General features: G+C 31.9%; 4 protein-coding genes across 6 annotated transcripts; 3 read left to right on the top strand and 1 right to left on the bottom strand.

Moving 5' to 3' along the window:
- The first annotated feature begins 3,779 nt into the window (after positions 1-3,779).
- LOC107418022 (zinc finger protein SHOOT GRAVITROPISM 5) lies at positions 3,780-4,609 on the top strand. Its single transcript, XM_016026690.4, has one exon. It carries the CDS (start codon positions 3,917-3,919, stop codon positions 4,490-4,492), a length of 576 nt encoding a protein of 191 aa, XP_015882176.1. The 5' UTR covers positions 3,780-3,916; the 3' UTR covers positions 4,493-4,609.
- Positions 4,610-10,640: 6,031 nt separating this feature from the next.
- On the top strand, positions 10,641-15,037 carry LOC107418035 (TITAN-like protein). Of its 2 annotated transcripts, none has more exons than XM_016026702.4 (7): positions 10,641-11,309; positions 11,603-11,729; positions 11,971-12,298; positions 12,430-12,506; positions 13,104-13,149; positions 13,391-13,800; positions 14,897-15,037. In XM_016026702.4, exons 1-7 carry the CDS (start codon positions 10,933-10,935, stop codon positions 14,930-14,932), a joined length of 1,401 nt encoding a protein of 466 aa, XP_015882188.2. In that variant the 5' UTR covers positions 10,641-10,932; the 3' UTR covers positions 14,933-15,037. The 2 variants fall into 2 exon arrangements, with proteins under 2 accessions (XP_015882188.2, XP_015882187.2); XM_016026701.4 differs by having other exon boundaries at positions 13,095-13,149.
- LOC107417992 (arabinogalactan O-methyltransferase 2) lies at positions 14,473-15,854 on the bottom strand. Its single transcript, XM_048473575.2, has one exon. The coding sequence runs from the start codon at positions 15,852-15,854 to the stop codon at positions 14,871-14,873; it is 984 nt and encodes a 327-aa protein (XP_048329532.2). The 3' UTR covers positions 14,473-14,870.
- LOC107418037 (uncharacterized) lies at positions 15,798-20,911 on the top strand. Of its 2 annotated transcripts, none has more exons than XM_060814410.1 (4): positions 15,798-15,937; positions 19,163-19,593; positions 19,703-19,795; positions 19,893-20,911. In XM_060814410.1, exons 2-4 carry the CDS (start codon positions 19,546-19,548, stop codon positions 20,841-20,843), a joined length of 1,092 nt encoding a protein of 363 aa, XP_060670393.1. In that variant the 5' UTR covers positions 15,798-15,937; positions 19,163-19,545; the 3' UTR covers positions 20,844-20,911. The 2 variants fall into 2 exon arrangements, with proteins under 2 accessions (XP_060670393.1, XP_024929542.3); XM_025073774.3 differs by having other exon boundaries at positions 15,828-15,937; positions 19,495-19,593.
- The last annotated feature ends 1,467 nt before the right edge of the window (positions 20,912-22,378 follow it).

Raw genomic sequence — 22,378 nt, 5'->3', positions numbered from 1 at the left:
ATATGTAAAGTGGTTTTTTTTATAATTCTAAAATTACTTTTTACAGTTTTATTTTTTATACACTAGTATATAAATATATAAAAAAATATAAAATTTGTACAATATTTGATCGTAAATTTTTAAACGTCTTTAAAATTCTCAATTTTGTACTTTTGAACTTCTTTAAAATTATTGAGTTATATTTTTAAATATCTTAAAAGTTGTAATTTATTATTTTGGAATGTTCAACCCTAAATTTCTATATATATTCAAGATATTCGATTATGAACATATAAACATATTTGAAATATTTGAATTTGTTCAATCCAACAATTTTGTAATTTTTTTGTAAAGTATATTTTTAGATGGTTTGACTATAAACTTTTATTAAATTTTGATATTGTTCAATTGTAAGCTTTTCAAGTTGTTTGATTGTAAAGCTTTGTACAATTGAAAATGTTCGGTTGTAAACTTCTAAACATATTAAATATCTATATATAATGTATGGTATTTAATTTCTGTCTATACATACAATGTTCAATAGATAAACACTAAACAACTAATAATGTTTGGATGGATGCTTCTAAACAATTAAAAAATGTTCAATTTTAAACTTCCAAATAAAAGACGAATTTTAATATACCAGATCAAATATAAAAGTGTTGTTCCGACCTGGTCGTTGGTAAGCTATAGAAAAAAAAAATCCAAACTAAAGTAATTATCACAAAATTAAAAAAATAATAAAAAATAAACTAAATACATCTTACTATTTTATATTTTTGAACTTCCATAATTTGTGAATAATTATTGTATCTGCAATCATAATTTTTAATAGAGTATAAGTTAGATAGATATATGTAATGTATTATTTGAAAAGATGAATAAGACTGTATAAAGAAATTATTCAAATAGGTTTAATTGACAAATGTCCTTAATAGTAATTTTAAATAGAGATAAAAATGTAAATCAATAATGAAACTGTATAGAATTCAAATGGTAGTACAACTAGAATTTCCCTTATATGTATTCAAGTTGCAGTAAGTAAAAGAGTAAAAGTGATTTTTTTTTAATTTTTTGTTTTATTACTTTTGTATAAGAAACATGATTTTTTTTTAACAAAATATTATTTGTTTTTTATATCGTGTTTATTAAGTTTCAATGTTATATATATATATATATATATATATGTTACAAATACACAATATTTGCCATAAATTTTCATTTTTATTTTGTATCTAATAATATTATTATTCTAATTAGTATTATTAATTAATATTACCATTTTAAATGTTTCAAATATAAACTTCTACGTTTTTAATTAAAATATATATATATATATTTTTAATTTGTTTCAAAATTTCCATTAATATTTTTATGACGAATATAGCCCAAGCCGTTAATAAAACCCAAACAGGAATCAAGATGTATTATTATAAAATTATAAATTAAATTATAGAAAAAGTTTTAGCAAAAGAAAAAAAAATGAACTATATAAAGTATTCAAACAATGTAACATATAAATTTGGAGTATTTAATATCGAACTAATCACCTTACTCTTGTTTGATGTGATTGTGAAAAGAAAAAGTAAAGAACTAAAGATGTTTTTAATATCATTTTTTTCCATTTAAATTTGTTTAACAATTTCGTGTAAAATAATGTTGATATGCGTAGTAGCTCTTTTGAATAATTAAATCTTTAAATTTGAGTCACTTTTATATAATGTGTAAAATTTACTGTTACTGATAATGATTTTATATTTAAATCTCCATACCCTTGAGGATTAAAAGGGAAAAAAAAAAAAACAAATAAAATTAGAATGGTTAGATTCTTATAGCATTCTATCTAACACATTATGTATGCACTTTGTAATTTTCAATTTTATTTTATTTAAGTGATGTATTTAATTTTCTCATCATGTTTGACATACTATTGGCAGGTAAAAGCTTGATATGAGGAAAAAAAAAAAACTTGCACGACATTAATCATAAATATGAAAAGATATTTGTGTAGAAACTTCAAACCAAACTTTGATATTTTCGAAACAAAATCTTATCTAATAAAATAATAACTCTACTTTTTCTCATCCCTTATAAGATGACAAGCAACCTTTGTGAGTTTTCGCTTTCCTAAGAGCGTGACATAGATCGATCAAGATTTGCTTAAATCCTCTTCATATTATTCTATAATTAGCAAAGTCACCGGAAGGACCTTCCTTAATTTAAACAATAAAAGAACATGGGATTTCAGCTATTGGGACCCCAAGAAGGAAAAAAGGTAAATAAATCTCACAAATTCATGAAAGTCTTAGTTGGAGACCATGATAAATAAATCATTGTCCTAAAGTGACCTCCATCACTTCCTCAAATGGGTTTTATATGAGTAGCTCACAAAGTAGATAGATTAGGGGCACACACCCTTAAAAAAAAAAAAAAAAAAAGAAAGAAAGAAAAAAAGCCCCTTCTCCAATGCTCAAACTTTCACATGCCCCATACCACCCTCTTCAAAGTCCTACAAACTTTCTCATATAAAGTAATATTTCCAAATGATAAAGTATACGAGGATAAAGTTTATCTTTCACTATTTCAAAAGTTTTATTTATTATTATTTTTTTAATCCTAAATAAAATAAATCAAACACTGAAATCTTCTGTTTCATTTTCTATCTTTATTTTTGTTGCACCAATAATATCATCTCATATCAAAAACTTATAATTTTACTTTTTATTTAAACTTGGTCTTTTTTTGTTTTTGGAGAATGATGGTATTTTAAAATGAATAATAACATCATAATGAAACAGAAAATTGAGTTCGGTGAGGGAATATTGGTAGGGCAGAATTATAGTCAATTTTTATTTATTTATTTATTTATTTTTGGGGTGCAATGAACCCCATAGACACATAATGATAGATAAAGAAAAGTTGATCTAAAATGGGACCCACAGATCGAACGGTTGCCAAGTGGTAGAGTCAGTAGCAAACAATCATGCTGAGCCTCACTAGTGTGTGGCCAACCCACGTGCCGACCTGCTCAGAGCGTGGGCTGCTGAGTGCTGAGATAGAAAGTGGAGGCCTTTTTGTATCCAGGGCCAACAACCTAGGCCTACCATAAAGCTCAAAAAACCCATCTCCAATTTTTTTTTTTTTTTTTAAAAATAATTAATTGAAAAAAAAAGTTTTAAAAAAAAAAACCACAACGCACGTGCGATTCTCATTATTACACACCCACACCGTCCTCATCTTCTCCCCACAAAAAGATAAAAAAAGTTAGATTAATTAAAAAAATGTTATAAAATAAAGTAATTAATAAATTTTTATTTAAAAAAAATCTCACAAAAGCACAAAAAAGTACTACTCATAACCCAATAACGTGATCCGTTATTTTTTCCCTCCCATGCTTTGGCTCTTCTGCAACGGACTTTCACTACGTGAAAAAACCTAAAAATATTCAAGCCCTTTTTTTTTTTTTACTAAAATACCCTTCCGTTTTAACTATATTTTAAAACAAATACCTCCCCTTTTGGTGAAAGAGAAGAGGTAGGGTGAAATTTGTAATTTGAGGCTTTATAAGATGGTTAAAGCCCTGTTTTTTGTTTGGATAATTTTGCGTATGCACTTCTTATACTTCACAAACTACCCTTCACACTGATTTTGATGATTTGAGTGGACATTGTCATTAGCTTATAATCATTTGAGAAAAACCATGTTCAAACAAACACACAAGGCTCAAGTCATTTTGCATCAGAGGGAAGGGTAAAATGGTACTTAGACAAGGCTATGAGTTTGTATATATATATATATATATATCTATAGTCAAAGAGTTTCTGTCACCCACACAAAGCTCTCTCTTCGCAGCAAAAACCCAGTACCGAGTACTTGGAACTTTTTTCTTTTTTTCCTTTCTTTCTTTCTTTTCTTTCTTTTCTTTCTTTTTATTCAAATGGAAGAAGATGACCAAAAAGAGCTGCAATTACTCCCTGCTCCACGCTCCAAAGCTTCTTCATCACACATGTCATCGCTACCGTTGGATTCTTCCACAAGGTATCGATCAAAAGCAGGCTCTCATGATAATCATAATCATAATCATAATCATAACCGTCGATTAACCGAAGGGTCATCGATGGTTGATCTTCAATTATCAATAAGTCTAAGACCGATCACGCCGGCATCGTCGGATTGGGAATATCATCTTCATCATCATCATCATCATAATCAGCAGCAGCATGAGGATTTGAAAGGGGATCAGACGAGCTGTGTGGAATCGTTGAAATGGCAAGCGGCGGAGCAGATTCGATTGGCGGCTATGGAGAAAGCTTATGCTGAGAGCGTGAGAGAGCTAACGAAGAGAGAGATGGAGTTGGCTCAATCGGAGTTCGCACGTGCGAGGCACATGTGGGAAAGAGCAAGGGACGAGGTTGAGAAGGCTGAGAGAATGAAAGAGAGAGCTACTCGTCAGATTGATTCTACGTGCATGGAGATCACTTGCCAATCTTGCAGACAAAGGTTTAGGCCTTAGATAACAAATATAATATATATGTTTTTTTTTCCTTTTTTTTTTATTTTTGGAGTAATGATTTATTCGGGCTTTTTCATTGGAAAGGAAAAAAAAAAAAAAAAAAGATTGAGATATATGATAATGATGATGATTTTTTTTTTTTGTTTTTGTTGGGGGGGGGGGGGGGGGAATATTTTGGGTATTGGATTCTTGGGATTTTCTTTCTTCCTTGAAAAATAAATAAATAAATAAATAAATGAATCCTGATGGATTAATGAAGCAAAAAAAAAAAAAAAAAGTTGGCAAGGGATATGAATGATTTTTCTTTATCTTAATTTTCTCTTCTTTTAATTTTTTTCTTTTTTCTGTTTTCTGTTTTAGATCTTTTCCCCCATATGGTGATATCTTTATGATGAATAATAATAATGTACGAAATGTCTTAATTTGGAACCCCACATAAAAGAAATTAATAGATGTTGCTGCACCGATTATTCAGTTTCAGTTTTCAGAAATCAGAGACGATTTTTATATGTATATATGCACTAATTATCTATCTGTACCAAGCAACGTTTCCGTATATATTCTCTGCGGATTTCCAATCACATTGCGTGATATGATTTTCATGACCCTCCTACTTTTTCCTGCAAAATTTTGTACTACATATGTGTATATTGCAGAATTAAACTTTCATGTCTCAATAATTTAGATTTTGGAATCACAATTTAAATCCAAGGAACTTTATTGATTACTGCTTGATTATTTATTATCAAACCTCTTCATCGTCGCATTTTCGTCCTTTCTATTGCATTTCAATTCGCTCATACTTCTCTATTTCTCACACTTGTATATAACTATATATATAATATATATATATATATATATAGTACGGTGCGGATGGTCTTTATGCGGATCACAGTATTGGTGATGGTTTTTCATAGTATTGATGACGATTTTCTAAGAAACTGTCGTTAATACTATAAAAAACCGTCACTAATACTACGGTCTTCATGCGGACCGTCCTCACCATAGAATTTCCATATATATATATGATGTGTCCATATATATATATATACGTATATACGACCATGATACATACCTATATTTGTATATGTTGGATTTGCTGATCAAGCGACAGTTTAGAGAGCCCAATACATAAAATATTGTTGAAGCTGATCGCAATGAGCCTAATTTAATTGCCAACGCAGTTTTTATTTCTTATTTATTTTGATGGGTAGCACATAAGTTAAAATCATTAATGGCATTGCATGAACGTACAAGATAAATTGAAAATATAAATATATCCATGAATGTCACGCCATCAAGGTACATAGAAACTTATAAAATTATATAGCTTGATAAACTCCATATAAGGTACTCGAAACAAAATGCACACAAATTGATCAAAACAACATTTTCGTAGGAATAATCAAAAAAATTTTTGAGCAGATTAATGATGTTTTATTGATTCCTTAGAAAACAAGGTTTCAGTCAATAGTGATCAAGAAGACCATGAGAAAACCAAGAACTATAAATCCCAAAAGTCTAACACAACTTATATAAAGCAGTTCCAGTCTGGAAACCATAATTAAAAGTGAAGTTAAGGGCTGTTTTTTTATATCCAACAGGGAAAACACAACCCCATGAAATCGAAAAACTAAAGCTATATGTGTCACAATTTGAGTTAGCTAAGAAGGATTTAGAAGGGTTTTTAACTTTTGCTAATGAAACTTTAGGAACAAGAAGATAATCATGTAGTCAAATTTCTGACAGAAACAAGGTCAAGTTCAGAACCTTGATGTAGATAGAAAGGCAAATGAATCAGAACAAAAAGCAAGTGATATTCACAAACAACAGGACAGGATAGCTGTATCCACTTGTACTCAACCTCTTAACTTTTTTTGCTTATCAGCTGACACTAAACACTATCCATGTCTCGGATCCAACACTAATTTACCCATCATCACCATCATCATGAATCAGACGACACCACTAGCTGGTATAGTCATCAACAGTAGTGTGTATACATATATATAGATATATATTTCTTTCTCTTCCCAACAAAGTTCATATCAATTTGGATTATTATTGGAAAGAAAATTAGCTTGATTTGCCATTAACCCTCTAAAAAACATACATATAACTCAAATTCAGTTAATGAGTCATTGATTGGATTCCTTTCAATAATACACACACACACACTCATGACTTTGATTCTTGATGTTTGGCAGGTACAAAATCTAGTGGGGGCGAAAGGATCATGGATTTTTTTTTTTCAAGGGTAGTCATGAAAAGTACGTTTGTGTAAAACCGTGAGGAAAACCCAAAAATGTATATATTTTAATAAATTAAAAGGAAAAAAGGTTACAAAGAAAGGGGTTTGTCCTGATTAACTTAATTATTGCAGCAAAATCCATTATTTGGTTGTTTGAATCTTCTTAAGTACAGATGAACCTCTTTAAAGGTGCTTCAAAGAATACGGCCTTTAGTTTTCACTTCCTAACCACACTTGTCTTTTCTTTGCTTTTTTTACTTGCTTCAAAATGGCAATAATATATGCCACTACCCTTCAGCTATTCAATCATCAATATTTCTGTTTGTTTCTAGGGGATTCCTGAAAGTATTTACATTCTTTGTTCTTAAAAAGATCATTGAGAAATATTAGAGAAAGAAAACACAAGTTATAGCAAAGTAACATAAGGTTCGAAGGATGGAAAGTTGGATTCCGATGAAGGAAGTTAACGCTTTTCGAAACATCAGCTGAAATGAACTAAGAATTTTTAGGTGTTTTCTTCCCGTCGTTGGATCCTAATTGAGTTGGAACATACGCCTAAATAGTCATATCAATGATTAACCGTACTCCGACATATGACCACTTGCATTATAGATAACCTTGTCCTTTATCGTTTATTTGGTTACTATCAAAGAAATACGAGGACCATAGAAATTATTAACGGAAGTTGGAAGAGCTAGCCAAGATAAAGATGTATATACGTAGGCCATGGTATGCCAAACCCATCAAACTAGTCATTATGACAAAACCTTAACATTTGTCTTTTCAGATTGTCCACATATGATCCTCCACCGATACTGTTTTTTACTGTTATATATGTGAAAAAATAGAGGACATAATTCCAAGTATAAGACAACATAAAGAACGAAATTATTACAGTGAACAGATTACTCTCCTTTGAATATAATATTGATATTCACAAGTTTCTTGAAAGGATTTCATATCAGTGTTCTTCTCAATGTTTGCTGTACTTGTAGCCGACAATCAAATCTTTGCCAATTTCGCATAGATAAATGTGAAGGATTCCATATCCGTACCTTATAATTAACCAAAATAAGGAAAAAAAAGAAATTAGCCTTATAATTAATCAAAATAAGGAAAAAAGAGAAATTAACGGGAAAAAAATGAATTAAAATCCACCATATTTCATAGATAAGATAATATTTTCATGAATCAAGCAGAACATTCTGGGTTTCATGGAAAAAAATGGATAATCTAAGTCATATTGTTGTGAAACAAAATAATTTCTCTTTATAGTACTGTTTCAATAGTTTTTTGCAGTTCTTTTTACCCTTTTCACAATTTGAAGTTAGCAGTTGAAAGTTGAAAGGAAAGTAGTTCTGATCAAGTAAAGCTAATAATTAGTTTAAAGTAGAGGACAAGAAAGGGTGGTGGTGGTGTTCATGGGTGACATGTGAGATTCAAAAACCCTGTTCCAATATGGAATCCTATTAAAGATCTAGGATGACAAAATTTCCATGAATTATGAGACTGTTTCACCATCTCTTTTTTCAGGCTAAAAAAAGAGAGAAAGACTTTGAATAATCAAAGATTGTTTGGTCAAGTCATTTGGATACCAATCTAGAAAAAAAAGGCTGATTTCTTTTGAATTGAGAGGAGGAAAAAAAAAAAAAAAAAGGAAAAAGAAACAACACTTGAGAATTCAGATCATGGTGGGGTTCAAAAATGTTGCAGGAACACCATGTGGAAATGTGAATCATACAATATGGAATTGGTACACCGTGCTAAACAGATGTCCTTAGGTTGCTTTCTATTTTCAAACACCAGAAAACCAAAGGACTGAAAGATACACAACAGAGAGATTGGATCATTTTATAAAAATTACTATTTGTCCTTGCCAACAAAAACATTGTCTACACACACACACACATATATATATATATATATATATGAATAAAGAGGTATATGCAAATGATTCTTCAATCAGTACCATTCAATCACTCAAATGGATATTTTGACCAAGGAAAGTATCATTCTTGATATACTTTTAGTTTTTAGTAGAAAGAGGTTTTGTGCTTATTGAGGGCTTTGTGGAATCCTTTCTAGGTTTGGCTTTCATCAAAGAGTACAAGTTTATATCCCAAACGAGGAAAAAGTGATCCCATGAAATACTATTCACAAAATAGAATAGAATGATTTATTATTTGGTTTCAGCAAATTCATAATCTACTTTTTGCAAAATCAATAGATATGTATATGCTATCTCAAATGTCAAAGAAAGTAATTAAAAAGAGAAAAAGAAAAAAGATGGTATCGATTGTAACATAATTTTGAGTACAATACCCAGTACTCATTAGAGCTTTTATCTATCTATATAATTTAAGGTTTTAATTTAAATAATAATTATCATTTTATCCAAGCATTAAATGCTTACCATGTAAATATATATTTATGTTAGTTTAATCACCATTCTCTAATAAAGATACCTTACTTTTTATCCATATGAATTACAAGACTCTTGGACTACTGTGGTATGCTTGTATATATCAAATTTTTGTTGTTATAATTTAGATTTAAAAAATGTGAAGGGGATTTTTAATATAGTTTGTCGTTCATTTTTAGTCATACAATTTACTAAAGGTGAAGAATATATATAGTATCCCAAAAAAATAACATGTAGAAAAAAACTGTAAGTTGTAATGAAGCTCAATTGTCATCTATAATTGCATCTATCTGATTCACATTTTTTCTTGTCTTTCTGGTGTATCTTGTTCTTTTGGTTTCTGATTATTTGATATTTGTTTATATTGTAATTATGGATTGATGTAATGTAAATTTTAGACTCCATAAATTAGGAGGAATTAATGTAATTGGTAAGTTTCAATAAATTAATTTGACTTTAAATATTTATAAAAGTTATCCAATATTGACCACATATTTATTATGGTTGATAGCATGAACACAATTTTTGTTTTGACGTTGTTTTGCTATATTACTAATATAATGTTAAAATTATATTTCAAATTTTAATAAAAGTTTTATAATTATAATTAATATTTAAATATCATAATAAATCATCTCTTATTTGTTAAAATTATTGATTAGAGAATTGAGAATGTTTTTATCATAAAGGGTTTGATTTTATGTAATTCGAAATCTCCCAAATTAGACAAAAATTTAGATATGTGATTTTTGAAAGAGAAAATAAATTATAAATATTAATATAATTTTAATATTAATTATCACTTTACTTAGAAATTATGCTCTTTTTCAGTAAGTAGTTGATTGAAATCATTCACTATTATTATTTACTTATTGGTTGTCTTTAATTAAGCAATAATTTGTTATTGTGGAAAAGTTAACTTTTTTTTTTTTAATCAACAATTTAAATTGTCAAATTGAATATAAGTACCTGTAATAATATAAATTATTAAAAGTTTCTTCTATAAGTATTAAATAAAATTTATCTTATTTTATTTTATTAAATTAAAATTTATTTTTAATGGTTATTACGATAAAATTTTAATAATTATTATAATAGACATTTAAAATTAAAAATAATCCGAACATATTTAAATTTATTTTAAAAAACTAAAATTTAATAAAATTTGATAATTAAAAAATATAATTTTAAATTTTGATATAATATGAAAAAAAAATTTATATTAATTTAATTATTATTATAAATGTTGTTTGAGCATATTATATATGTATATATATATATATATATATTGATGTTTTTATACGGTGGGACGGTCCGTCATCCAAAATTGATGATATATCAAAATTGATATTTACATTTAAAAAAATATTAATTTTGGATGTGATAAACAGTAATCCGCATACGAACCTTACCACTGTTAAATTTTCCATATATATTGTTTAAGAATATAAAATTATTATTATTATTATTATTATTATTATGCCATTGGCGGAGGGAATATGATAGCCTCCTTGGGTCCCCCAGACAACTCCGTCGCCGTGCTCCGTGACGGAAAAGGCGATATTCTTCCTTCCACCTCATCCCGCGGGAAAATCTTCACCCAGAAAAAAAGAAAAAACGGTTTTCCTTATTGTTAGCATGGGCCAAACAAACAGACCCTAAAGATTTCTAAACCATAATATTTGAACTTAAAAAAAAAGACGGTCATTTGGAATTGGCGATTTTTTCAGTAAAATTCTAAGGAATTTATTTTTTTGCCGTACAATAATGGAGGAGGGAAGAAAATCGCGTACTATGGAAAACCCTAATTCCGAAACCGATACCACCACCACCACCACTACTACTACTGCGGCTAAGAAGAAGAAGAGCAATTCGAGTGACAAGAAGAGGAAGAGAAGGTCTGGATTCGAGTTCTGCGAGGTGTGCAAGCTGAGTCACGATCAAGGCCACCGCCATAAGTACTTTCCCAGCCACATCAAGTCCCTCTCTACTTTCCTTTCTCGGTTCCACGACAACAAGATTTCCGATATCCGATTCTTTCTCAGAAACCCTAGCCCTCTCCGCTCCGAACATTCCTCTCGCAATCGCTTTTGGTGCGTCTTCTGCGAGACCGATATCGATGAGCTTGGTAGCTCCTTCGCCTGGTGTGTAGGAAATTGTTTTATGCACACTTATTTATGTGATTTTGAGATGTTTGGATGATGAGAAAACTGAGGGAGAATATTTTGAAATTTTACGAAATTCCTCTAGGTTAGTTTCCAAATTTTGTCTAGATGGTAAAAGCATGAACACAGTCAGTGCTTGTTTACTTTTGAGCTGCGGAATTTCATAAGTTTCTGATGGAAATGAAATTGGAAGTTTGAATATTGAATTTTCTGAAATTAATGCTTTGAATAGTGAATTTTCTGAAATCAATGCTTTGGTTTTGTTATATCAGTAGTAATGCAATTAATCACCTGGCAAGTGCGGATCATATGAAGAATCTGAAGCATTTTTTATGGAAACATGGTGGGAAGACGGATCAAGTTGATAATTTTACAATATCAGAAGCTGAGGTTGCTAAGGTATGTACCTTTGGACCTTGAATTTCATGGAGTTTTGTTTCCATTCATTTCTTATGCATATTAACAAAAGCTCTGGTTGTTGAGGGAAATTGCCCACAATGGAAGATAATAAATTTTGAATCTTATGTTAGCTCATACATCTGAAAAGGATACCAAGGGAGACAAGAGAATAAAGTTTTCTATTTCTTTACTTTTTCAAAGCCGAATTATTTTACAAATGGTAATTTCTTTGTCATTGCAGTGGGAGAAAAAGTGCAAATCATTGGAGATCGAAGTAGTGTCATCTAATAAGGCAGCTTCCGGACCCTTAGTTGGACCTTTAAATGATATCCACAATGAACTCAACTATGGAAATGTTAATAGTTTTGAAAATAATAATATTGACTCTGTTAATTTGAGGATTTCAAATGGTGTTATGCCTTTACAATATCATACGAATGAGTATCAGGTATCCCATTCAGGATTCTCTAAGGTTGCGAATGTTAGCTTATTTCCTGAAGATGTTTCCTCATCATTACCTGTGGAGAATTATCCTGGCACAAATTCCAAAATGTTGAATGGTTTTACAGGTATGCATCTCCCATCTGTATTGTATCTTCCTCAAGTGCTTTGTTTCTATTGTAACAGAGGTCCCTCCCACTGAAGGAAAATAATTATATCAGTTTTGTCTGTTTCCCTGTTTGGCTTACATTTTGACCAGGGAACAGGACTTGTCAACATTCTCCTATGTGGAATAGTGGAAAATGCTTGGCTGATGGTTACCTCAGTACTTATGGAGTAAGTTTGCGTATCAGTACTCTTTATTTCTGTAGTTTTTTTCTTGGTAGCATAGTGACATTTAACTTCTTAGTTACATTTCTTGCTGGTCACTTTGTTTCTGATTCCTGAGGGGTGGTTTCTATAATAGTTTCTAGTGGTCACTTAACTACAATGGATATACTTTGATCTCTGTTTTGTGGGGACCAACCAAGAATTGTCTGATAAGAATGAAGTTCAATGTTAATTCCAAAGGGAGAGTGCTTACTTTTACATACTTGCTTTACTGTAAGGTTATTGGCTGTTTTAATTAATCAAAAGGATAATCATTTGTTTGCATGAAGTTGTTCATGTTCTGTTGATCCATGTAAACTAAACTACACAAATGCTTCATGCCTTGCATGACCTTTTTCCACATTATTAGAAAATCAAGAATTCCATCCATCATAAAACTCATCTATCAATTTGCATGGTCATATGTTTCCTTTTTGTAGAAAACTCATGCTTTGAAGTTAATTTAAAATAGATGCTTTTTATGGAGCATTTATTAATTGTCTAAATGTATATGAATATCTTTATGGTGGCAAATATCTGATGTTTTTGGTGAAGATGCACCAGGTATATCAGAACGAAAGGATGGTAAAAGGAGAGAGCAGTTCTCAGGGTATAAATCTTCAAAACTAGATTCCATTTGTTTTTTTTTTTTTTTTTTTTTTTTTTCACCATATTCTGGACTCTTGTACCTGATTCCACATAGATGCATCATTTGAACCTTGTGTTCTTAGGAATGCGATTATAGACTTCCATATACAGGTTTTGCATAGCTTAGTGCAGGAGCTTGATAGAGTGGTATTTTAATCTTTGCCATATGGAGTAATCCTCATCCTGTGTTTCTTTTTCTTCAGGTTTGCAGAGTCTCACGCAAATTACCTTGGCTCCTGAACGGTCTGGTGGAAATGTGCATTCTGGAGCACCACCTCCTTGGTTTGAAGCAATCGGAGAGAGTCAGCTAAATGCTCAACAAAAACCAGTGTTATCAAATAAGCTCGGTAAGTCGAAGAAATTGAATCCGAAACGGGTGGGAGCAGCTTGGGCAGAAAGGAGAAAGATGGAGATGGAGATGGAAAAAAGGGGAGAGCTTGTCAAGAGCGAGTGCAATGCAAACTGGCTTCCTAATTTTGGACGAGTTTGGCAATCTGGTACTCGCAAAGAGTCTAGAAAAGAATTCGAGTTGGAGAAGAAACAAAAATTACTCAAGGTTGAAAATCAACCTGAAGTGCCACTTAAGATACAGCCTTACATTAGCAAGCGAATGGTAAAATCCCAATCTTCATCTTAATTGTAGTCTGTAGATTCACAATTTTCAGGATAATGATGGTCAAAAATCTGCCTGTTGTTGCATCCTCATATGTAATGCGCTAGAAATGAACTTGAATCTGCTAAGTTTTATCAATAGAGCAAGTGGAAGTTTTATAATTGGCCTAATCAACTAAATTGGACATTTTTGTCTTGTAGCACTCAAAAGTCTTAACCATGTGGCAAATGTGAATGGGATTTCTTATTTTTAACGTTTATATTTTGATTCATCAATCATGAATCAAAATATCCGGAATTGAATAAGTATCAAAATGTGATGGTTTATTGAAGTTATAAACAGCAGTGAGAGTAAGAATCTCCTTCGGAATTGAATATCCGGACCATGCATTTAATCCATTGGATGTAATCAACGGCTCTGATGCAAAGTTATTTGTTAAATCGAATTAAAAGGGAGGAGCAATCTAGTGATCATTTGATCGTAATATTAACTTGCAAAAGCTATTGGTTATAAATTGATTTCAGCTGTAATTGCACGAAATAGGACAGAAATCTTCAGAAATTGACTAATTTAACAATCGTCTCAACTAAGAAACCTATATAAGACCCTTGAGCACATAAGTAATTCAAATATTAGAAGTAAAAAAATTATGATTAAGCAAAACATGAGAGATTCTAAGATGGGTTCTTTTTTCTTTTTGTTTTTTCAATTTTGTTCTATTCATATAGTTGTTGTATGTCAAATCCACAGCACTTTCAATTCCTTTCTTTGTCCAAACAAAAGCTTAAAAAAACTCCCAGTTTAGGTCTCATCGGTTCTGAAATCACAACACAAATATATACACCATATATAATATCCAATAACGAACAATTTACATTCTTATGTCATTCATACTATATATATACTCGCATTCCTGTACCTGATATATTCGATTTCACACCCAAAAACTTGCACATATTGATCGTAACAGCCTCTGATTTGCATTCGCTATTAAGTGCATCTGTTCTTTACTAAATTATATCTGCAGAAGTGGATCAAAAAGCTCCACAGTCAATTGTTTCTTCTCTTTGTTACTCTATTATATATGCTTTTGCAGGACAAAATCTTGTTGAATTTGATGATCCACCTTTGATTCTGAAATTCCACAATCTACCTTTGGAAGAAACCAAATTCTCATCACAGAGAAATTCCCATGAAAACCATTTCTCAATCATCCGATCGACATCGTGCACCACTACATCTGTCACATTCCCTTTCCTTGCTATCACACCAGCAGTATAGATTGCTGCCATTCTTCCTGGTGCTTCTGGTGCATTTCCTCTTGGTCCATCCACCACCACCACATCCCAATCGAGGTCGTAAACCTGCTGAGGTAGATTCTTCAGTGCAAGCCTACATTTTGATTCTTGAAGCTTTAATGAGGTGGGTAAACAAGCAGGGTTTTTCCTTCCATGCCTTAGCAGCTTGTAGGCTTCTTTTGCAGGTATTTGGTGCTCAACTCTGTAGATTCTGGAAGTGTTGGTGTTGGACTTAATTGTGTTTAGCTTCTCGGGATCATCTTCGAGAAATATGGTTGTGCCTCCTGCATTGATTGATGAGAGAATTAGGTACTGAGATTCAAGCCCAAAAATAAGAAGGTTGCAAGGAACTCTTTGAGTAATGAGATTTGAAAGAAGTTTGAATTCTTTCTCTGTGAGGCTGGTGGCATTGGGCTTGAATCGATGTGTTGAGGACTCTGATGAGTGTAATGGAGGTTTGGAACAAATGGGAGAAGGAGAAGAACATGTTTGCTCAACGGGAGGCAGAGCAGGCAATGGATGTGATGAAGAATAAGTGGTTACTAGGATTCTAAGAAGTCTGAGGATTGAAATGGCTGATAAGATGAAAACAAGGTAAGGTATGATTTTTTTCTTGGTAAAGTTCATCTTCTTGATTCCCAAACAATATTTGTATCCAAAAGATAGCTTTAATTTGGCGTCGGGTGAGACCGGAGTGGAAGAGAAATGAACTAAGGGAGTTGCAGGAGATCGAGAATAAGGCAATTCTGGTGGCATTTTGTTTTTGAGTTTTCTTCCTAGCTCTTTGCTTTCAGTGCCACCACAGACACCATCATCACATCCTCCTTAAAAGATTAATGGTGAGGTTTCGTTTTTTTTGTTGATTTTAAGTTGTTTCTGATATAGGTTTTCTAATTAAGATCTTATGGAGTGAGGAAGAAGGAAAGGTTTTGCTTTCATTTTAAGTGTTTTTTTTTTTCTTTTTTTAATGTTTTATTGTTTTCTTGTTTTCTTTCTTTCTTTTTGGCTCTACCTAATAGCTGTGGTTGCCATGTTGTATTTGAGGAATCAACCTATCCCTTTAGATATAAATGCTATGAAGTTTGGTATCCCAAATCATGTTTTGAAGATGCCGACTTAGATCTAGGAACTTTTGAAGAATTGGTAAGACTATTTTAATTCTATTTTTTTTTTTCTTTTAAAAAAAGTACTGTTTTGGTGACTAGTTTGGTGGTTATGCGTGAAGTTGAAGAAGGCTTAGAAGGGTAATGAGTAGTTGCAGCGTCATTTTCAATCAATTTTGACTTTCTGGAATCAATTGGTTGTTATATATACAGCTCTTAATTACTGATTGTGATTGGGGATGGAAGAAAATGATGTATAAATGTAGAGCCTGTGCATGGCAAATTCTGATTCGCTTAGACGATGGTGATTGGTGAAAGTTTGCTAAAAGAATTCTGTCATTTTAATTGAGTTTGTGGGGCATAGGCATAGGCTCAAGGGAAGGATATTGGGGTTACTGTGGTTCTTGGTCTTGTACCATAATATTGAAATATATTTGTGTTTTTAATTTTGTCAAAAATTGTGTCTAAAACTTTTTCACGCTTTCATGACTATGAAAAATGTAAGTACAAATAAAAAAAAATGAAAAATTGAATCCAACCCAAATCTCACTCTCTCCAAAATAAGTTTCATGTATCCTTTTTTCATCATAAAAATTGTTCCCTTGTAATGCATTTTCTTTTTTTTTTTTTTTTAATTTTTTAATATTGTAAGTGTGGGATTCGATCTCTAGACGTAAAATGTGAGTTTTGTCACTAATTTGTTTTTTTAGGGACATCTAATAGGTTAATAAACAATAACCATCTTATATGAGTGACCAAAGGAGTTCAAGGTTGATTCCATTTGTAAAAGAGAGTATTTGAATAAAAAATAAAACAAAATAGGATATGAAAACTTCTCTCTAGAGTAAGGACCCAAATGGAAATTTTTGGGCATCACAGTGTAAGGGGTTTTAACAACTACAAAATGGTAAACGTAGAAGAAATATGTGACTGCTAAATATATAGGAGCTAGTCATGGAGAAGTTAAATTACCAGAAAAATTGTCAAAGTCCATATTCTAAATTTGAAACTGCTTTAATTTTTCAAAAGGTTCAAACATATTCAAAACTGGAGGTACTTTGAATCAGAATTATGCAGTGTTTAAGACAAGCCAATAAAACCAATAAAATAAAAATAAGAATAAAAACAAAAAAGTGTTCACAATTTGCTTATGGCTTGAAATACATACATTTACCAGAAAAAAAATGAAAAATACAGGCTCTTAGTTTTCACCTATTAGGGGAAAAGTTACAAAATCTAAACATAAAGACCCAAAATAAATTGAAAAAAACGAAAAAAGAAAAAAAATATATAACTGAAAGTGTTAAGTTAGACTTCGGGAAGCCAAAGTCCCAACCAAATCAGAGCTCATAAAAATTCCTTGAACTTTGTTACTGATTGTCAAATTTCTACATATCATTTGTTTTATCAAATATTTCAATTTCTATGAATTTTTCATTTTTATATTTTTATATGCCGCAAAATTCTCAGATTTAAAGACTAATTGTGAGAGAGAGATTGATATAATAAAGTATAGAAGTGATTTTCAAGAGCAGCTACAAGTAAAGCAAAGCTTTGAAGTAGTTTTCAAAGAGCAATTTCATAGAAAGCCCGTCCCCAAAAAACTTCAATAAAACCAATTGAAAGAACTAGTTTATTATTATTTCCTAATGAAAGCCACAGCTCACAGGTGTTATCTAATGCAATACAGGTCTTTGTACGGCACCACCTGCATTGTCTTACATAATTTTTTAATACCTTGGAAAAACTTATCATTTCCCACTTAATCCTCTTAATCATACAATAGTGCATACCCTATTATGCCTTATTATAATCTCAAATGGCTTAATTTATATGTTTTTATGACTTTGTCCATACTTAAGCTCTTGTCTTAGGCATCTTTGAACGGTATCTTCGTGTACATTCCTGATTTCTCTCTGTATGCTTGCAAAAACATTGTTTATACCAAACTCAGAGATTTTTTTTTTTTTTCGGGGGGGGGGGGGGGGGGGGGGGGGGGGGTGGTTTCTTATGACGTAAGAGAATAAAAATTTAGTCTTGTCCAAAAATGATGACTCCAATAACATATAAAAAGAATGTTCTTTAAAAGGAGACTTAGCAACATAACACCGTGTCTTTAGGAGTAGAAAAACTGAGGAGTTTAAGCAAATTTTCTGTTCATTATTGACAAGAGCTTAGTAAGACTCTGTCATCCTTTGTGTTGATCACGTTATGCTTGACTTTCGCTTTACATTTTGCAATGACTTCTCATTAAACCATTTACTAATCCAATTTTTTTGGCTTTGTTCTTTGAAACCTTTTGCTTGTATATTTCCTTGTATCTTTAAAAAATTGGTGATTCAAATTTATGCAATGAAGGTTGTGCCTGATTCTGATTCTCCTATTGACCATTCCAACAACTTAATTCATCGGAAAACCAATATTTCATACTGGTTTGGCTTTGTTTAGAAATAGTTTGCATTTGAAAACTTGTATAACAGAATGAAGGTTTGTAAACAACGCAGTCTTCCTATTGGTTTCTTGGTTACTCCCAAAGCTCTCACCAAACATCATCCAAAGGTCATTTTAAACATCAAAATTAACTTGATCTTTTAATCTTCAATTAAAAATATGTTAAATGAATTTATAAATTTATATTCTTACTAGTGTTTATTTGAAGAATTAAAACTCCAAATTATCCATCCTCAGTTAGATTAATGGAGACATAAACTTAAAAAAAAAAAAAAAAAAAGTTCAATTTTTTTATTGAAAATTTCAGTCTGGTTATTATACACAATCAATGAGCAGATGACATATATGGTATTACTGAAGAGCATTTATCAAAACCATGGTTAAGTTCACAAATTGTTAACACTATTTCAAGGTGTATTAACACTTAAAAAAAATTTTCCAATGTCGCTTTCGGTGTACTTTTCTTTGCTATGAGCTCATTCGATTTGTTTAATAAAAATCACATTTCAGATCCACAACTTCAACAAGAAATGTAGGTAACTCTGGCTTGGTCTTCTCTTTTGTAGCTTCCTCTGTTGCTTCCTCCATTTCTTCTGTTTTTTCCTTCTTCCTATTGGTCTTCTCAAGCCCAGATAGTATCCAAAACTCATTTTTCTCTCTTCTACCTTTGGCACAGATTTGTTTTCATTTCCTATATCTTTCACCTCAGTCCCACTTCTACAGAAAAGAGTGATTTTTGTGTCTTTCTGCAATATACTTTTTGTACATAAGATACCTCTCTTTTTTCTCCCAATATTTTGTCTTCTTAGTTCTACCAAAAAGTTTTAATCTTTGTTCATCAGAACTCAAAAACAAATTTCCATATCCTATGAGAAGCAGAGAGAAGTGATACTATGGGTAGGAACACTGAGGAAGAGATTGCTACAGTTGCAGGATCTGAGGTAAGTGTCAATGATCTGAACCATATTATATGTTTTGTCTTTGGAAGGACTTGTTTTAGAAAGTATTTTAGCAAACAAATTCTGAATGCTGTGATTGAAAACAAATTAGGCCATGATGGAAGGTCAATGCAAAAAATCTCTGTTTGCTTCTATTCACAAACCAGCAATAGGAGATGGTAGACCAAGAAGTATGGTTGTTAAGGTAAAAAATTGCAACTCTTCTAGGAAACTTTTTGTCCAATTAATTTTCCGTGTTTGAATAAAATCTGTATATGAATGGAGTTTATGATCTTCAACAGAAAGCACATACAGTGATTCCTGCTCACATTATAGCCGAGGCAATATCAACACTCCATGATGATGGTCTTGGCCTTAGATGGTCCGGCCCCATTACACCAACAGAAATGGAATATGTTGAGCAATATGTCTTGGCAAAGTATCCACAATATGCTGGCCTTGTAGAAGGACAAAAATTCGATCTCTATAGTATTTGCATCAATGACGAGTCTACCGAGCCCACATCTGATGATAAGCGGAAATCTCCAGGGGCAAGTTCTAGAGAGCCTTCCTCACCCTCTTTTGGAAGCAACCTTCCTGAACTAGATAGGACACAGTTGGAACCATCTAGATTGCTGGATATCCTCACAACAAAGTCTTCCTTTCCTGGGAGTTTCATTTCGATCCCTGAAATACAAGCCAGAAATAAGGTGTTGAAGCACTGTGGATTGCCTGATAATGAGTACCTTGTTCTCTTCACTCCAAATTATATTGATGCCATGAAGTTAGTTGGAGAGAGCTATCCATTCTTCAAGGGAAACACCTACATGACAATCATTGGAGAAGAAGAAGATTGCATCAGGGAATTTGCTAGTTTTAAGGAATCTAGAGTGGTTCCAGCACCAGAGACTTGGTTGGATTTGAGGATCAAAGGCTCACAGCTTAGCCAGTATTTCAGGAAGAAAAGCAAGTATAAGCAGAAGGGTTTGTTCTCTTACCCGGCTGTGGTAAATGGGACTCATCATTCTCTGCATTGGGTTTCAGAAGCACATCGGAACTCATGGCATGTTCTTCTTGATGCAACTGCACTTATCATAGGGAAGGATCACTTGAATCTTGTTCTTCACAGGCCTGACTTTGTGTTGTGTAGTCTTGACAATGCTCATGCTACTCCTTCAAGGATAACTTGTCTCTTGGTCAGGAAGAAATCCTTTGATACAACAACAACAGCTGCATCTCAGGTCAATGAGTGAGTGAGTATTTTGTATGTTCAATGTAGAATATGTTTCAAACTGCTATGAATGATATTCCATTCTCATTACCAATTTAATTGTTAAAAAAAAAAAAAAAAAAAAAAACTCACTATAAAAATAATAATTAAAATGATTAAAATTTCGTATGACAAATGAGCTTTCGACCGACCCAAAAATACAGCACGAATTTGAATTTACGAAAATGGGCATAATTGGATTCCCAAACTCTATTAGTCATTTCCAGTGGACTTGGATCTCCTTGACAGTCCAGTTTATTTCAAAAATCAGGTAAACCATCAATGGATTGCTTGTTTAGTTTATTTGTGGTCTGTTGAAGTGCTCAAAAGAGAACTAATTAGTTGGAATTATTATGTGAATCTAAGAAGATCCTATTAAATGGTTGAAAACCAGCTCATTAGGTGAATAGGAATATGATATGCAACTGAACTGAGTATAACAAACTACCACTTCATTGATCAAACAAACAAAGAGTTTTCTACATGTAAAGCAATCATCAGAGATTCTGAATCTACTATTACCTGGTCCTGTCTCAAGATAAATTCAAGGATACATGCAAGATGGTATCATTTTCTGTCTGTAACGATATGCATTGTATGTATAATATCATATACAAACTACCACCTCATTGATCAAGCAAAGAGTTTTCTACATGTAAAGCAAGCATTTGAGATTCTGAATCTAGTATTGCCTGGTCCTGCCTCAAGAACAATTCAAGGATACATGTAAGATTTGTATTTCCTATCCGTATCAATAGGTATTGTACGTATCATATCGAATATTGTGGGATACTAACAACTATGCCCTTGTGTGCTTTTTACTTATACATCAGCCCCGAAGGAAAAAAAAGTATATATATTAAAAGAAAAGGCATCTGCCTCATAAAGCTGGAACAAACATTAGCTGCAGTGTCGAGCTGGCTTTATCTCAAATTGAAGTCCTGTAATTTTGAAGGTCAAAGTCCGGATTGTTAAATTTATTGGAACGTCTATAAAAGGGTATTGAGTAATTTAATTTATACGAGACTAGAATTACCAATTCCACCCAAAAAGAAAATGATGCACAGTAAAAAGATGGGAATCAGAGGAATGAAATTCCAATTCAGACCGCAAGACCCAAAAAATGCCAGAATCAAAATAGTTACCACAGGTTTTATGCCTTTTCGCTTTCATGAATCCACGAGGCTAATATATTCACTGCAGGAGCTTACATCTCCTTTAGCATCAAAATTATTCATTATTCGTACCCTCCCAAATCAACAATAGTGCTTACCAGATTTTATTATTACCGACCTTTTTACACGTGTAGATTGCAGGTGTTCACGTCTGTTTCACATCCATTATTATAAATTATCTAAGATTATTATGATATGGACAATGATCGGCACTTACGGATCACTCGGATAATTGCAATAAGTCGAGACAATAATGTATAGAATAGTTATGGTAGACTAATACACAATCTGTACAAGGGCAGTTGCTTCTTAATCATAAAACACTTGCACAAATAGCTATATT

Source organism: Ziziphus jujuba, chromosome 2 (genome assembly GCF_031755915.1).
Source record: "Ziziphus jujuba cultivar Dongzao chromosome 2, ASM3175591v1".
Lineage (NCBI taxonomy): Eukaryota > Viridiplantae > Streptophyta > Magnoliopsida > Rosales > Rhamnaceae > Ziziphus > Ziziphus jujuba.
The sequence above is the reverse complement of the archived record's forward strand: the minus strand, read 5'-3'. Positions and strand labels throughout refer to the sequence as shown.